The sequence below is a fragment of the Anomalospiza imberbis genome, chromosome 7 (genome assembly GCF_031753505.1).
Source record: "Anomalospiza imberbis isolate Cuckoo-Finch-1a 21T00152 chromosome 7, ASM3175350v1, whole genome shotgun sequence".
NCBI lineage: Eukaryota > Metazoa > Chordata > Aves > Passeriformes > Viduidae > Anomalospiza > Anomalospiza imberbis.
In genome coordinates, this window is record NC_089687.1 from 16,296,045 (window position 1) to 16,311,378 (window position 15,334).

Here is a 15,334-nt window from a genome sequence, read left to right on the forward strand (position 1 = left end):
GAACAAGGAGAAGTGCTGAGCATCAGTGCTGCACAACATCCCCCATCTCTCCTGCCACTTTGTTCTGTGACCCCCTGGGCTGCCAGATGTGATCTTGTCATTCAACAGGATGGGAGGGTAATCCTCCTCATGTGATTTCTGCAGAGAAGGGGGGACCTTGTGATCTCTGCTGCAGGAGCCCAGCTGGATGATTTCCTTCATCCATCAGCCCAGTGTCCCTGGAGGATGTCCCCCCCGCCCCCTGCCTCCAGCACACAGAGTACAGCAACCTCACTGGGGCTGGGAGAGGCTGGAGCGTGGCTGCCTCCTGCTGTGCCAGGCTCTCTTCCTCAGCAAAAGCACATGGCCAGATGCTGGGGCCAGCTACTGGTGCTCTGGACTGGGGCTGCACTCACTTTTCGGCCCTGGAGGTGTTAGCACAGCCACGCCTGCTTTTTTCCTTCCCTAGTCCAGGAGCACAGCATTTCAGGTCACCTCCGGGGACTTATGAGGGACAAGCACAACAAAACAGGGCAGAGATTGGCATCAGTTTAGCTGCACGTGCACAGCGAGAAGAGCTTTCTCCTTCAGCACAAAAATGATTTTGCAAGCTGAGACTCTGCAGGCAAGATCAGGAAGAGGAAACATGCTACCAGCACCCATCAGCAGAATTCATCCACAGCCTGGGGTAGTGATATGACACCATTTAACCTCCTTGCTTGCTCGCCTGGGTTGCTGGTTGTGAAGGAGACAAAGAGCTCCCCTGGCAAAACAGCCCAGTCTGGGAATTGCCTGCACCACAGTTGCCTGATGTACTTTCTACAGCATGAATCACAGAATAATGGTATCTGCAAGCAAAGCCCTGCTTATGCATTTAGTCGAGGAGAATCCACAAAGCTGCTTGTAGCAGAATCATCTGTGACCTCCACAGCATTGTGCCATTAATAGCAAGGTTTGGTCTGGGTCAAACAAAAGCAGGGCAGACTTAATAGGAGAGGAAATGAGATGGATGTGCTTGGCTGGCCTCTCCCCACATGCTCCTACTGTAATTATAGCCTGGTGCTGTTCAGCTCCCTCGTTCAGAAGTCTCATCCCCGGGACTGCATTTCTCATGGCCAAGGTGTAAAAGCCACACACAGATATGTTGTAGCCCCAAGCAGCAGCACAAAGGGAGCAGTGGCAGAGAACCTCATCTTGTCACTGCCTGGAGCTGGATGTGTGGCCTGGGATGTGGAAGGGAAAGGAAGGAAGGGTTGGGCTGAAGGAACAGGACCAGGACCGCTATCTGCAGAGAAAGCTGGAGATACCTGATTATGGGTTTGGTTTGTCAGCACGGCCAAGTGCAGATGGGGCTGGTAGAAAGTCCCAGCTGTAGTGCTGGTCCCAGTGATGCAGCTCAGGAGGGTATTTCAGAGGCACATGGGGGGTGGCACATGCTCACAGTGGGGTAGATATGCCCAGCATACACCCTCTGGGCCCATCTGCTCCAGTGATCTGCTTTTGTGCTCGGCTAAAAATGAAGATGACATCCTGTTTTCCTGACCTACAGAGAAAGGGCAGCCCTGGAGGGCATTCCTGTGCCTGGATGGGATAAGAAGCTTTTCCCACTGTGATCAGACTAAGCAAGGATGTAGCCGCCCTTGTCCTGAGCTCTGCAGCGTGCAGAGGCAGCACTGTGCATTGCAGTGAGACGGGCTCACTGCTGGTGGCTGAAGTGATACAGGAGCCAGCAGGGTGCCCAGGACAAATAAACCCTCCCCAGCTGTCCTCCCTTAGGAGGAGGATGCCCCCTCACGCTCCTGCTCTCTGGGGGAGCAGGTGCCATAGTGCTTGGTGTGACCCTGTGAAAGCCTCTCCAGACATCCTTAATCACATTCCTCTGGAACAGGGACACATCTGGTACAAACATGATCCTGTCCCCAAGGAGCTCGGGCTAATTCCTATCATAGAGCCTCAGAGCAGCCCCGAGCAGGGAGAGCTTCAGCAGAGCTTTGATCATCACCATTGTCACTTCACAGGGGATGGGGCTGCAGGAGACATCCACAGCTTCATGAGCTGAGTTCAAGCAGCCCAAGCCTGAGCTGGCCCAGCCAGACTGACCAAGTCTGAGGTGTGGCTGGACTACCCACAGTCTGGGAATGGGAGAAGGGAGGACCTGCCCTTTTCAAATGTTGATTTATAAGCTGATTTCAAGGAATTATGAAACTAGAACAAGGAAAGGGCCAGAACTGTGGGATCAGCTTGCACCCTACTGCATGGCCTGTGTATCCCCTTCCTCTTGTATGCATGCAGCCTGTGTTAGGAGAGTGCTTCGGCATCAGGGTCTGACGATGGGTGGTATGCTTGATTTTTGGCTGCTGTTCTGAGTAGTTCTCCATCTGTGGTGAATACATTCCTGGCTGTCCTGTGCTTTGGGCAAGGGGGGATTTGGTTGCATCAGTGAAGCAGCAGGGCCTGGCAGGGGGGACTGTGATGGTGGCAATGCATAGCAGAGCACGAGTGCCCTCCTTCTGCATCTGTGCCTCCCTATGCCTTTGTCTGGTCCAAGGTATCCTGCCTCTGCTGCTGACTCTCCCAAATGAGATCATCCCGTCATGACAGGGATGACAGTGGAGGAAACCAGTCCTCCACCCGGCGAGTACAGTTCTGATGAGCCATTGAGGACCTGCAGCCAAGGTGTCACAGCTTGTCCCCTCACAGATGATGGGAGAGCAAGTCTGTCAGATTCTTCCCACCCACAGCGGGGCATGCAGGCCTGCCTGCCTCCCAGGAATGTGCCAGACCCGTGGCAGAAGAGGAAATTAAGATATTGTCTGGAGTCCAGGAGGAATTCCTGCCTCAGCTTGTTCCTGCCAGTCCTCTGCCGACCTTCCCTCGGCATGGAAAGCCCAGCAGGAAGCTGACTCACTGTCTGCTGCTGCCACGGCTGGGTGCGGGGCCCTGCTGCCTGCAGCACCAGAGGGTTGCTCCTTTCATGGATGCAGGGATAGCTCATTGCTCAGACCCACCAGCACATGCCTGCCTTGGCTGTCCTCTCCCAGAGCCCAGCACTCTGCTGACAGGCAGAAGAGAACAGCCATGGCATCCTGGTTCTTGTGCTGTCTGCAGCTGGGCTGAGAGGAGGGTTGGAAGCTCCTTGGGTTGCTGACATTCCTTCCAAACACACAGTGCCAGGTCTGGGGAAAGAGGCTGCCCCGAGGTTGGGGGGGAGGAGCAGGGGGCTGATGGGCTGGAGAGAGGTCCTGGGCTTGCACAGTGGGGCTCATGTGATAGTGAGTCAGCAATCATCTGCTTATCAAAGCTCTGTGAAGAAGTAGGTGGTCACAGCCACCCCTTCCTCAGGCTTAGGAGCAGCACCTAAGCCAGCTAGGAAACAGTTCAGAGATTGCAGTTTCCAAGCGGGCTGTACTAATGCAGGACTAGTGCTTTAATCCTGTAACAGAAAGCAACGAGTTTCAGGTGTAAGTTTCTTGTCAAGATTCTTGCCACCTGTTCTACTAGGCTGATAGAGTACGGCGCTTACAGCGTCAGTCACTGATGCTCCATTTGGGGAATCCAATGTTTATTGACTGAAGAGTTGGAAAGTTACTTTGTTCTAAGGACTGGGTCAAGGCACCTTCTACTTCCCTCTTGGAAAGTGTCAGTCAGCAATAGTGTAAATGCTAAAAACCTTGCCCTTTTGAAAGGATGTATCCCTCCCTTCTACCCTGGATGACAGGAACCATGGCCAGAGTTTCTCCTGAGAAGTCTGGGAGGGGATGTCTGGTGGCAGAGATGCTTGTTGGTGGAGACTGCTGGTTGGCAGGCAGATAGAGGAGAAAGATGTGCACTCCTCAACTCTCCCGTGGTTGTGAGGATCTCCACGGCCCCCTGGTGACCAGCCAGAACTGAGAAGCTTAACAGCCAAAACTGTCTGCAGAAACAGCATCAGCAGGAATCCCCTCTCCTCCTGTGAGGAGAAAGCTGGCTGCGGCAGAAACAGCCTGGCAACAAATGTGTGGCTGTAAGAAGGACCATCAAGGACACTGTGAGTAGATCTATCCCCTCCTCTGACACAGTGATTGGCCTTGTGGATAGAAGTATTAGATGTGAGATAAAAACTGCAGTTAGGTTTCTGGTGCCATCTTGCATGATGTTTTGGTAAGACAGGGAAAGTGGTGTAGATTAAACTAATCCAGCACAAGCACAAAAGAGCCTGGATAGTCATGCTCAGGATAGCTCTCAATAACTTCGTGTCAAAATGGAAGGACACATTGACAGTGACTCATATATCAGGAAACTACCAAATGGCCCAGAGAGTGAAGGTGGAAGAGTGGTGGAAGTGGTCACAGGTTAGACAGTGGCCTTGGTGTGACTGTACAGTGGCAGATGTCGAACAAGATACTGCCAGTCTACCTCAGAACCCTCTCTGTGTTTTAAGTAGTTAAAACCCCCCCCATTATTGACCAAAATAATAATAATAAATGAAAAAACCCTTCCCCCACACCCCTCCATTAGATTTCCTTTCTTTCAGAATAAAGAAATAATTTCTGATGGAAAGAAACACCTTCACAGAGCACTTGTGAACTATGATCTGGCCACACTTCGATCCGTGATCGAGTTCTATCTTTGAACTGCGATCTGGAGAAACTTTGCCCAGAGTATTGCTCTTTGCCACCTGTTCCAGATCTCAGAGACATCATTTCGAAGCTCTATCAGGATTCCTGTTAACGGTCTCTCTCCCCGCATCATGCTATTATGGTCTGCTGGAGGAACCCCAAACCCAAAACGTTTGCTATTCTGGATGACATCAGTTGCCCTTACGAAGGCCCGCACTTGGCTTCTGTGGCCGTGTACAGCAGTGGTCCCCCGTCCCCGCCGCGTGCCCGCGGGTGGCACCGGCCGCTCGGGCCTCCCCCACCCCAGCCCTTCTCAGCATCCTCCTCTCGAGATGCGCGCCTCTTCCTCGCCAGTCTCATCCCGCTCCTGAACGCTCCGGCACCGGCACGGCCCCGCCGCTGCCGCAGGAGCCGCACTCCCCGCGCCCCGGGGCGGGCGGAGCGGGGCGGAGCGGGCGGCCCGGCCGCTCCCCGCTGCCCGCGGCCGGCGAGGCGGAGCCAGCGCGGCGCGGGGCCGGCAAGCCGTGCCCGCCCGGCCGCGGCGGTGCGGCGCTCAGAGCCGGCGGCTGCGCTTCCGCGGGCGGCTCCGCCGATGGACGCCTCTCTGCGCCAGGTGGGCAGCGGCGGGACGGGCACAGCGGCGGGGCTCGCCCCTGCTCGGGGCTGGAAGCGGCGGGGGCCGGGCGGAGGCCGGCGGGACTGGGTCTCAGGGCGAGACGGGCATGGGGGTGCCGTGCCCCGGGCCAGGAGCGCCCCGGGGCCGTGGGACGCTGCGCTCCCCGCGGGCCGCGCCGCGCCCCCGCTGCCCCCTCACCGAGACGGTCCCGGTTGCACTTTCTCTGGAGCGATGGGATGCGGAGGGTTTTGTCCCCGAGCGCTCCTCAGTCCGGCGCGGCACCGCGCAACCCGTGCGAGGGGTTGAAGGGGCTGGGGGAGCCGGAGCCCGACCGATGTGCGGTATCGGCAATGCCAACCGAGGGCTGCTTGCGGGAGGAGAGGGTTTGTCTCATGATAGTCATGGCTGCCCAGAGCCGGCTCCTTAATCCTCTGGAACGACTTCAGGGTCCGGAGCCTGCTCCTGCCTGCGTGTGTGTGTCACAGAGCGGCTGGCCTCCGCGGCACCGGGCCGGTGAGCAGGCGGGCAGCGTGCGGCGGGTGTCCCCTGCCCTTCGGTGCCGCTGCCCAGTCACCGTCACGCCGGCGGGCAGAGCGGCTGCCCGAGGCCGGACCCGTACCTGTTAGCCGCGGGCTCTGGTCCCGCCTGCCCGCGGTGCCCTCGCCGGGTGAGCACACGGCCGTGCGGGCACCGTGCTGCCATGGGGAGAGAGTGACTGAGTGCGCGGGGCCAGGTGCTGGGCACAGCCCAGACGCTCCGAAATTCTCTGTGCCGTTTTTCTTGCCTGAGCAAACACAGGTTTCCAGCCCAGTCTGGTGATGCCTTTGGTTGTGAGGGGCAGGTGGGTGCAAGGCCAGGGCAGCCCATTCTGGACCCATGGGTGACGGTGGATGCCCGTGGCATTTGCAGTGGGCATGGCATACACTCTGGGGTGACGGGGCCTTCTCGAGGTGTGCGGCTGAGATCTGAAAGCCTCCTGTTTGGGGCATGACACATCTGCCCCCTCCAGCCCCCAGATGGTTTCCAGGCCATTAACCCCAGCGTCTGGCCTTGCGAGTCACGGGTGCGGTGGGGGAGCCAGCAGCGCTCCGGAGCAGCCCGTGGTCGCTGGGCTGGAGCAGCTGATGGGCTCGGGCCTGCCCCCTCCCTGGTGAAGCGCTTTCTTTATCAGAACAGATGTTTTCCCAGATCTGGCCCCAGAAAGGAAGGAGTGGCTGCCCTCGGGCTGTGCGGCTGGGGCTGCCCCGCAGCATGCGGCAGCGCATCGCCCAGCATCCTTCAGCCATTAACTGATTAACCTGCTGCTCCTGGAAGTCTGGGCCGTCTGTATCTAATCAGATGAAGGCCAGGGTTTCCCAAAGGGCCATTTCACCACAGCCTTTATGCCCACCCCTCTGTCAGGACGAACCTCCTGGCCTCTTGCAACGGGAGTAGCTGCTGAGGAGCTTGAAGGAACTGATGGAAATGGGAGGCTGGAAAGGAGATGCCCAGAGGTGCACATCTCAGCAAGCAGCAGCCATCAGAGAACCGCCTGCTTTGTCCAGCTCCACCTGTCCAGGCATGATTCTACCATTATCTGAAGAAACGGATTTCCAGGGAAGGGCTGAGGGGCAGTCCTGGAGCTAGAGTCTCTCTGCGAGTCACACATCACAGACTTAAATCCTGATGAAGCAAGGTCAGCAAGGCTGGAGAACTGGGGTGAATGTGTGCAGGAAAGCATCAGACTTTGCTTTGCAGGAAAGGGAGTGGGGGTGGGAGAGAGGGAATGTGACTTCCCCAAAGCCGGAATGTTTGGCATTTGCTGCACCCCAGCCACTCTTCCTCCTTCTCCATGGGGGGTTCTTGGCGGGAGGGAAAGCCTGAGTGGAAGGGAGTTGCTTCACTTTTTTCTGCAGCAGTAAAATACGAGCTTGTCCCAGGGGATGCATGTAATGTCTTACAGTGAATAGCTTAAACCCCATGTGCTGTTGGTCTTGCTTTAGTAGGCTCCCATGCTGTGCTTGCAGCATTTAGATGATCACACTCAGCTGTGTGATCAGTATCTGGGATTGAGTGGGGATGCCATGGGTCTTCACAACTCCCCTAGTTCCCCCTTTGGTGTGCTGGAGACCAAAATGGCTTCATGGAGGGCTCAATCCACTTGTTCCCTGGTTCTGCCAAGGGAGGATTAGTTCTGGCTGTCTGTGCCAGCTTGACACTGTGGAAGGGTTTCCCATGTGCTGTGCCCTCCTCTGCTTGCAGACTCTAGGGACAGTGAGCTGCTGGGGTGTGTGCTGCTGCTGCTCTTCTCCCACAGTGTCCCAAGTGGGCCAGATTAGAAAACCTTCATCCTCAGCGAGTGGTACAGCACAAAGATGTGTGTGTGCCTCTGCCATCAGAGCTCTGCTGTGCTGCATGGCCCAGAGATGTGATGGATGATGCCTTTGCTCCAGCCAGGTGTGAGTGGAGGAGCCGTGTGTGTGTTCTCTGCCATGTCCTTGCTTGGCTGCTGCAGTGAGTCCTGTGCCCGGGCAGGGAGGAGGGGCCCTGGAGGCCCGGGCTGTGGCATGGTGACAGATTATGGTTTCCCTGTGTGTCTGGAGTGTGGGCAGGATGTGGGGTTGACACAGAGGATGTGACTCGCTCTCCAATGCCCCCCTAAGGAGCAGGAATGTCATGGACAGGGTTAAAGGACACACTTCTCCCATCCTGTCCTTCTGCACTCCAGTTGGAGTGACCAGTTAGCACGGTCCCATAGTCAGTCTGCACTGAGGAGCAGCATCCAGTGGAGTCACAGATGCTGCTCTCCTTCTCATGTGCCACTTGCCTAGAAATGCTGGCATTTTAAGTGTTAAACAGTTTTCCTCATTGCTCTTGTGGTGAAATCCTAAGCTTTTCATCTGTGTTGTAAAATAAATCCCCTGAAATTCTTAAGCTTTCTGACATGGGGAAAGACAGGCGGGGTAATTCTGTGTTCATTTCCCGCATGGCTGTGGTGATTGGAATTGTCCTTTCTACAGCTGTCATGGTCTTCACTTACTATTCCCCATGTTCTCCATCCTTCCCTGGCCACAGCCCTTCTCGTCTTTGTGGCCTGGGACATCTGCCATGGGGACAGGGAGAGGATCCATCTCTCTCAGGAATAAATGCAGATCAGGGAGGAGCCTCAGAGTCAAGGCTGTGAAGGAGTGCTAAGGCTACTGGAGTTGCCACCATGCGTGCACCTGAGCTGCTTTCTTGGCCACAATCTGAGGTGGGGAGCAAGTGTCTCTGCCAGGTTTCTTTTGCTCTGGCAGCTTTGCCCTGACTGCTGAGTACTTGATGCAAATGGAAAGTGCACAGTCCACAAAGCCATCAGGGAGTCCACAGAGTGTGGCCCTTTACTGGCCACAAGACACTCAACTGAATTTGCTGTGCTTTGGGCATCTAATGGCATGAAGTCATGTGTATAAACATCTGCAGGCAGGGAACATGGGTAAGGAGAACAACTGAAAGGACTTGACTGCGAATGCACCTTTGCAGAGAGGAGCCTGCCTGATTCATGGGTGCAGCAGGTACAGGACTGGTCTGTTTTTTGGTTGCACATGCAAGTCTCACCAGCTTTGGGCTCTCTGTTGAAGCTGCTTGGATGCATCATCCAGAGACCTGTGTCCCCAGGGAGCCCAGGTTATGTTGGCTGGGAAGGGTTTGTACATGGCTGGATTAGGTTTCCTAATAGCTTGGTTTGCCCTTCCCATGCTCCCTGAAGTTGGGAGAAGGAGAGCTCCTGTAAGAGAGGAGGATGGCCAGATGTCCAGGAGAATCTATCCACAAAACTCTTGTCTGAGATGAGGGAAATGGTTCAGCTGATGTGGATGATGCTGACCATGAGTGATGGGCTGTCTTTACAGATAACAATAAGCTGAATGCCCACGTGTTAACAGCCATTGTCTTAGGAAAATGCCATTTTGGAAAGAAAAGTTACTAGAACATCATCTTCTTTAGCAGTGAGGCTGCTCTTTGAAGGAGTATTCCGGCCAAGCCTCTCTCCTCCTCTCAGGAACATGCGCTTTGCCAACTTCCCCTCACAACCTTCTCTCAGTCTACTGAGAATATTGTGACCTCTCAGAAAGAGGACCCATAGGGATTAAGAAGAGACAGAGAAATGCTGACTGTTCCATCCATCTTGTGTATGTAATGCTCTCTGTATCATTAGCACACAGAGCAACCCCTCTCTGTTTAATTAGCCTGTATAGTGCAGCCTAAGAGAAGTACCACTGTCCTTGAAGATATCCATGCAGCTAGTGTAGCGTGGATGTTCCTACACACGGAATCCTCCATCCAAGCTGTGTCTCCTCTAAATCATCCAGAGTGATAAAGAGGCAGATATAGGACAAAAGGGTTTGACTACCCTGTTTTGGAGCAGCAATTGCAAGGAAGAAAGCTCTTATGCCAAAGGTGACACAAAGAAGTGTCTGGCGGAAGAGAGAGAGTCCTGCTAGCTCCCTCCTTAGGGCATTCATCTGGAGCCAGGCTGCGTGAGCTGCAACCTTGTCAGATCCCATCAGCAGCAAGAGGGTGGGCTGGCACAGGCTCTCAGTGAGAGCCCCCACATGAAGGGAAGCCAGGTTGCCCTGGGCCAGCTGCCCCATATTGGCCTCCAAAACCACCTTGTTGTGCTCTGGTTTCACTTCTTGCCACACTTACATTTAACATAATGATCACAAATGTTTCGCAATTTTTTTCCCGTTTTGCTGTAAGGAGAATTTGTGAACTATTTAAATGTGATTATTAAGGCTGAAACTTGTGACACTCTGGATTTTCTGGTCATCTTTCAGTTACCCTAAACTCTGCAGTTCTGCCTCCTCATTTCTGTCTGAGATCACCCACAGTTCAGCAGTGCTGTAGAGCCAAGTCTCAGGAAAAACATCTATGGAGGGCCTGTCATACATCACCTGGCACAGTGCCCCGGGGACTGAGAGGTCCTGTCATACAAGTGCAATAATTATCACAGCAACTGAACTGGTGGTGGGGCCTCTCACAGATCCAGTCATCAGTGTATTTGATGAGAAGGTGGAAATTAGGGTTAGGATGATGGGGGGTGTATTAGTGCTGTTTATGCCTGTTACTTGCATTTTGAACCAATGAAGAAGATTTGGCTGAATCACACTTTCTAGAAGGGCTTCTTATTTCTAGAGGATCCCCTGCTTTTTGCAGTTTCTTCAAGTGGTTACACAACCTTGTTTTAAAATAAATCTTGCTTCATTTCTAAAGTGTCCGTCAGATCCATCCGTTTTCAGGTCCTACTTTTCTTCTGCTTCATGAGAGTCGCTTTGTCCCAAATAACTTCTCTGTCTGCAAAAAAATTATTTTCTGGCACTGGGCTGCCTCTGGGTTGCTGGCAAAGGTGAGCCAGCAGGTAGCAGGGAGGGGTCTCAGTGCTACTGTCTGTTGTGTCCTCTCAGCAGGGTTGAGTCAGTTGAGGATGCAGGGACAGAGATGAGGTTTGCAGCCCATGCTGGGCCACATGCTGCTGTAATCCCCCCACTATCACTGTCTGGGCTAGATAGGTCAGCCCTAGCTCTGGCAAATCTACATAATGACATTAACATCTTCACAAATACTTTTGCACTACAAGGGATCCTTCTGAATAGCAAAAATGACTGAGCCTTTTATGTTGTCTTTGGAAGGCTTCTTTGTCACACCTCAAAGCATAAGTAAGCAGTAAACTTCCTTACTCCTGTTTATACATCCCAGACATGCATCAACTCTTGTTGCAACCAAATGTCCTGGGAGTTTCTGCTCAGCAATTTGCAATCCTCTTTGGGTCTGTGACTTTCCAGAAGACATTCCTCTGTTTGAAGTACTCCTTGCATTCTTTCTCTCCTGACGATGACCTTTCAGTTTGGCTGTACTTTAATCCTGTTTTGTTCTAACAGGGGCCTGTGGAATCCACACTGCCCTGATGGTCACATCCTTGTGGGTACTTATCTACCAGATGTTGGCTTCTGTATTGTCAGTATTACTTTAGATTTTAGGTCCTTGATGAGAATACAAAATAGTATTTACCCTGTCACTGCAGAGATTTGTTGGAAACTCCCTCAATTAGTTGTGATTTTCCCTATCCATAACAACAGTTTTGAGATCCCCTTGCTGCTGTTTGCTCCTCAAGAGCTGACTTTTACTGAAATACTGTGTTCTACATGGGCAACGCCATGAGAGTCAATTATGGTCCTATTTATCTCATATGCTTGGATGCAGAGGAAGAAGAAGCCTTTTTGACTAGACTTCTTTCTCCATGTTAGCTGGCACTGGACAACAGTTAAAGCCAGAGTATCCTTAAGATGGAACAGCTGAGAGCAAAGCCTCTCTATTTTCCCTGGGGTTCTCGGACTAAGCAACCCATGGTTGCTAGGGATAATCCTGCTATCACTGCTATTTAGATTCTGACGTTTTCAATCTCTTGGAATTTCCTCTCAGCATTACGAGACTTATAAAAAACTAATATCAACTGTTGAGAAACTTTATTGGACAGATCTCTGGGAACTCTTGGACCTGTTGATTTTTAAAACGTTTTATGTCCTTTCCATTTACTGAAAGCACTTCAGCACTACAATGTGATGCAAGATGGGTGCTTTCCAGGGATGTTTGTTGGAAACTCCTGTATGTCTCCATCATCACAGCACCAAGCCTGCCAGAGTTCAGGAAGTCTTTGGACAATACTCAGGAGCATGTGATGTGACTCTTGGGGATGGTCCTGTGCAGGGCCAGGAGTTGGATAATCTTGATAATCTTTGCAGGTTCCCTCCAACTCAGCTTATTTTGTGATTCTATGATAACTCCCAGTGCTGCCATCCACATCTAGTAGTTGGATGCTGCTACTAGCACATGTCTTTGTACCCAGTGATTTTGGAAATTAGTGAAACATAGACTCTTCTGTCTTTCCTGTCTCCCAATTTCTTTCTTACATGGGTTGTTTGCCCCATTTTTCCCTACTTCCACTCTTATTTCAGACTGACTGACAGTGCATCCCAGCTCAGAGGCACTCGACTTGCTTTCTGAGTGGTATTTGAAGGAAGGACACAGAAGATGAGCAAACACCAGGAAAATGTCTCACATGAAGAGTTTAAAACCCTGAGATTACTTTATTAGTGAAATGACAAATAGGGGGAGACATGGCAAAAGAGCAGAAAATAATGGATGAGACAGAGAAGGTGGATTGAATTCCTCTCTGTGCCTCTACCTCTGACCGCAAGAAAAAGGGATTTTCTGCTTCACAGTGATTGAGACTGGTTTAAAAGCGTACGTTTCTGTATAATGTGTGAGTAGGTGGTAGATCTCCACAGGGCAGGGAAAGTCAAGGATGTAGCAAGATGCAAAGAGATACTGGACATAATCCCAAATTATGCATAATAAACATTGCAGAAGAAATACTGTTTCAGGGCTCTTGTCTGAGATTTTTACAAAACATGTGGCACTGCTCAGTGACAGACCACTGTGTCCTTGTGGTTTCCTGAGGCCCTGAGCTCTATTCTGTGGACCTTGAGGACTTCTCAACTGTCCCTCAGCCCTTGAAGCCATTGGCTGAATTTGAGAGAGGGAGGGAACTCCAAGGAAGCTGCCTCACTGTATATTTGGTGGCAAGTGGGAAAGGCTTGTTTGAGAAGCACTGCCCAAGTTGAGAGCAGGGTAGGAATACCTTTTACTTGCTCAGTTTTGAGCTGCAAGCTGGTCAGGGAAAGTTTTGCTAGAGCCAGGCTGGGCTTTAGCAGGTGCCATGTTGCCTCCTTTCTTTCAGGGCTACAGAAGAGATGTAGGAAAGCCAGTGTTGCTGTGATGTGACAGGGAACACACATCTGTAGATACCCATGTGATTAATGTGCTTAGGGAACAACTAATTTTAATTCAGTTCCTAACTGAAGTTTTAGGCAGGGAAAAGCTTGTAATGAAGGCATGGAAGTGGTGTTTACATTTTTGAACATAATGAAATTCAGTATTCAAGGCTGGTGAGAATTTCTCAGGTGGTTGCAAACTCTGTAGGACTATTACTTCATCTGAGAAGGAGAGTGAGTCCACTGCCCATAGTAAAATTGCAGGGGGCTCATCTTGGAGAGAGTGTACAGTGAAGTCTGGAGGGATTCACACCCCTCTCCTTTCTGTGTACCTTGTGCTCATGGCAAAAGGCAGCTCTGAAGTAACAGCTGGGGGCTCATTCCCTCCCTTCCTGTGACAAGCAGTTTGTGTGGTTCCTGTAGTTTGTAGCTGCTTTTTTGAGAAGATTAAGAATTACCTCCATGAACCAGGCATTTCCTGGGAAATATTTGGAGATGTTCTGGAGAGTGAGAAGAGAAGCTGTGCAGCAGCCAAACTGGGGGAGGAGACAGGAACAGAACAGATGAGAGGGGGAGGCAAAAGGGGAGTGGGAAGCAGTGCATATACATCAGTGACCAGAAGTGACAAACTGCTCTTAGATTATTTAAATGCACAAACCTTTTCCTGATACTGCTATTCTGCAAAGCTGCTGGCAGACTGAGGGCTCTGCTCCTTAATTAGTGAGGCATGAGGCTGCTAATTGGCAGAACTAGAATGAGTCATGGGCTCAGCCTAGGCTGCAACTCTGCAGTAGCTGGACCCATGGTTGCAGTTTGTGCCCAGCTCTGAGCCCTGCTGGCTTGCAGGGGTTGCCTGAGCTCAGTGAACTGATGTGTGGGAATTGTGGGACCAGACAGGTGCAATCCACTCCCTTTTTGCTCTGCAGTGTGTCTTCCTCATGCCTGACAAGAAGTAGACTTTTGTTTCTGTTATTCCTACTGCTGTTGCAGGTATTGTCCCTCTTGCCAGCTGCTCCATGTTGGCTGCTGCCAGCTGAGCTGTTGCTTCTGTCTCTCTTACCTGTGATCTCTGGGCTGCCTCTCCCTTCCAGCAGCTGGTCCCAATTTTGCTGATCAGATACAACCCATGGTTTCATTTCAGCCTGCCATCAGAAAAACAGCAAAGTTGCATTCCTTACCATATGGGTCTAGGCTGCCAGGGACTCCCCCTCCCCACCAATCTTCCATCCATTAGCTAAGGCTCTTTATATTTGTCCTATCACTTATTCATGATCATCCAGATCAATCTCTTGGAAAGTGCATTTATTGAAATCTGATTCCGGCTTTGTCTGAATTGCGAGGGCCTTTCTAGCCCAGTCTCTGCCTCGTGGTTTGCAACCGCAAAGCCCACTGAGGCTGGGAAAAGAGCTGGCTCAGCACTATGCTGCTAGGAGAGCCTTTCCTAAGCCTAGGAGCATATGGATCCATTGCCAGGAGAAACACAAGGCTTGGATGCCCAATACCCACTGAACAGCGTCAGTGTGCTAGGAGGACAAAGGTAAGTTATGTATATAGTACATAAAACTTGTTGCACCCACAGAGGTTTTTGACTTTCAGTACAAGGGTGTGCATTTTTGAGACATCCCTGCCCCTTGCAGAACGGATGATTTGGTATAATTACCTAAATCAAGGAAGGCACTGCAAGAACCTCTGGTAGTATTGTGTTTGTAAGTAGATCTGGAGGCTGAGATAGTCACATTCAAACACAAAGAAAACATTAAAAACATCCTGTAATGGAAAAAAAACCAGACAATTGTATGCTCCTTTTCACACACTGAAAGGTGTATTCCAAGCATAACCATTTTTCCTCTCTGAATAACCCCTGAAAAATTGATGCAGCTATCCTGGTTTAGCCCCTCCTGAGCATGTTACTCCTGGCAGTTGTGTAGGTTTGTGCACAAGGAGGAATGGGATGTGTAAGTGCACTCAGAGGCAGCACTGCTGTGTCCTGAAGTTCAGCTGGGGCAGCTCATTCTTGCTTGTGCTTGAGAAGAAGCAGTTTCCAGAAGACAGAGGACATCCTGCGAAAACATGAAGATTCAAGAGTAGTCCAGAACTGAGTAAGGAAAACAGAATAGGAAGACTTGTTTCTGAAGAGTGATACAGTTGTGGAATGCTTTCTCATGTCAGTCCCTGAGTGGGTCTCCTGCTGGGCTGGGAGGCCCTGGGGAGGCCAAGGCACCTGCATGTGCAGAGTTTTGTGTCTTGTGCCCTGGAGCTTACCTTGCTGCCTTCAACAGCTGATAACTGATGAGGGTGTAGCTGCTGGCTACACACTCTAATGTGTGGATGCCTTGCTGCTGCAGTAAGGG

At 51.7% G+C, this 15,334-nt stretch overlaps 1 protein-coding gene across 4 annotated transcripts in view; it reads left to right on the forward strand.

Annotated features, from left to right (window-relative positions):
• The first annotated feature begins 5,053 nt into the window (after nucleotides 1-5,053).
• LOC137477054 (unconventional myosin-X-like) overlaps nucleotides 5,054-15,334 on the forward strand; it is an 89,156-nt gene continuing 78,875 nt past the window's right edge. For 2 of the 4 annotated variants that reach the window (XM_068195636.1, XM_068195635.1), the window contains exon 1: nucleotides 14,146-14,520. In XM_068195636.1, coding sequence (XP_068051737.1) covers nucleotides 14,404-14,520 — 117 coding nt within the window. In that variant the 5' untranslated portion in view covers nucleotides 14,146-14,403. Of the gene's footprint in view, nucleotides 5,191-13,838; nucleotides 13,881-14,145; nucleotides 14,521-15,334 lie in introns of those variants that run through there. The other 2 variants (XM_068195638.1, XM_068195637.1) reach the window with 2 other exon arrangements.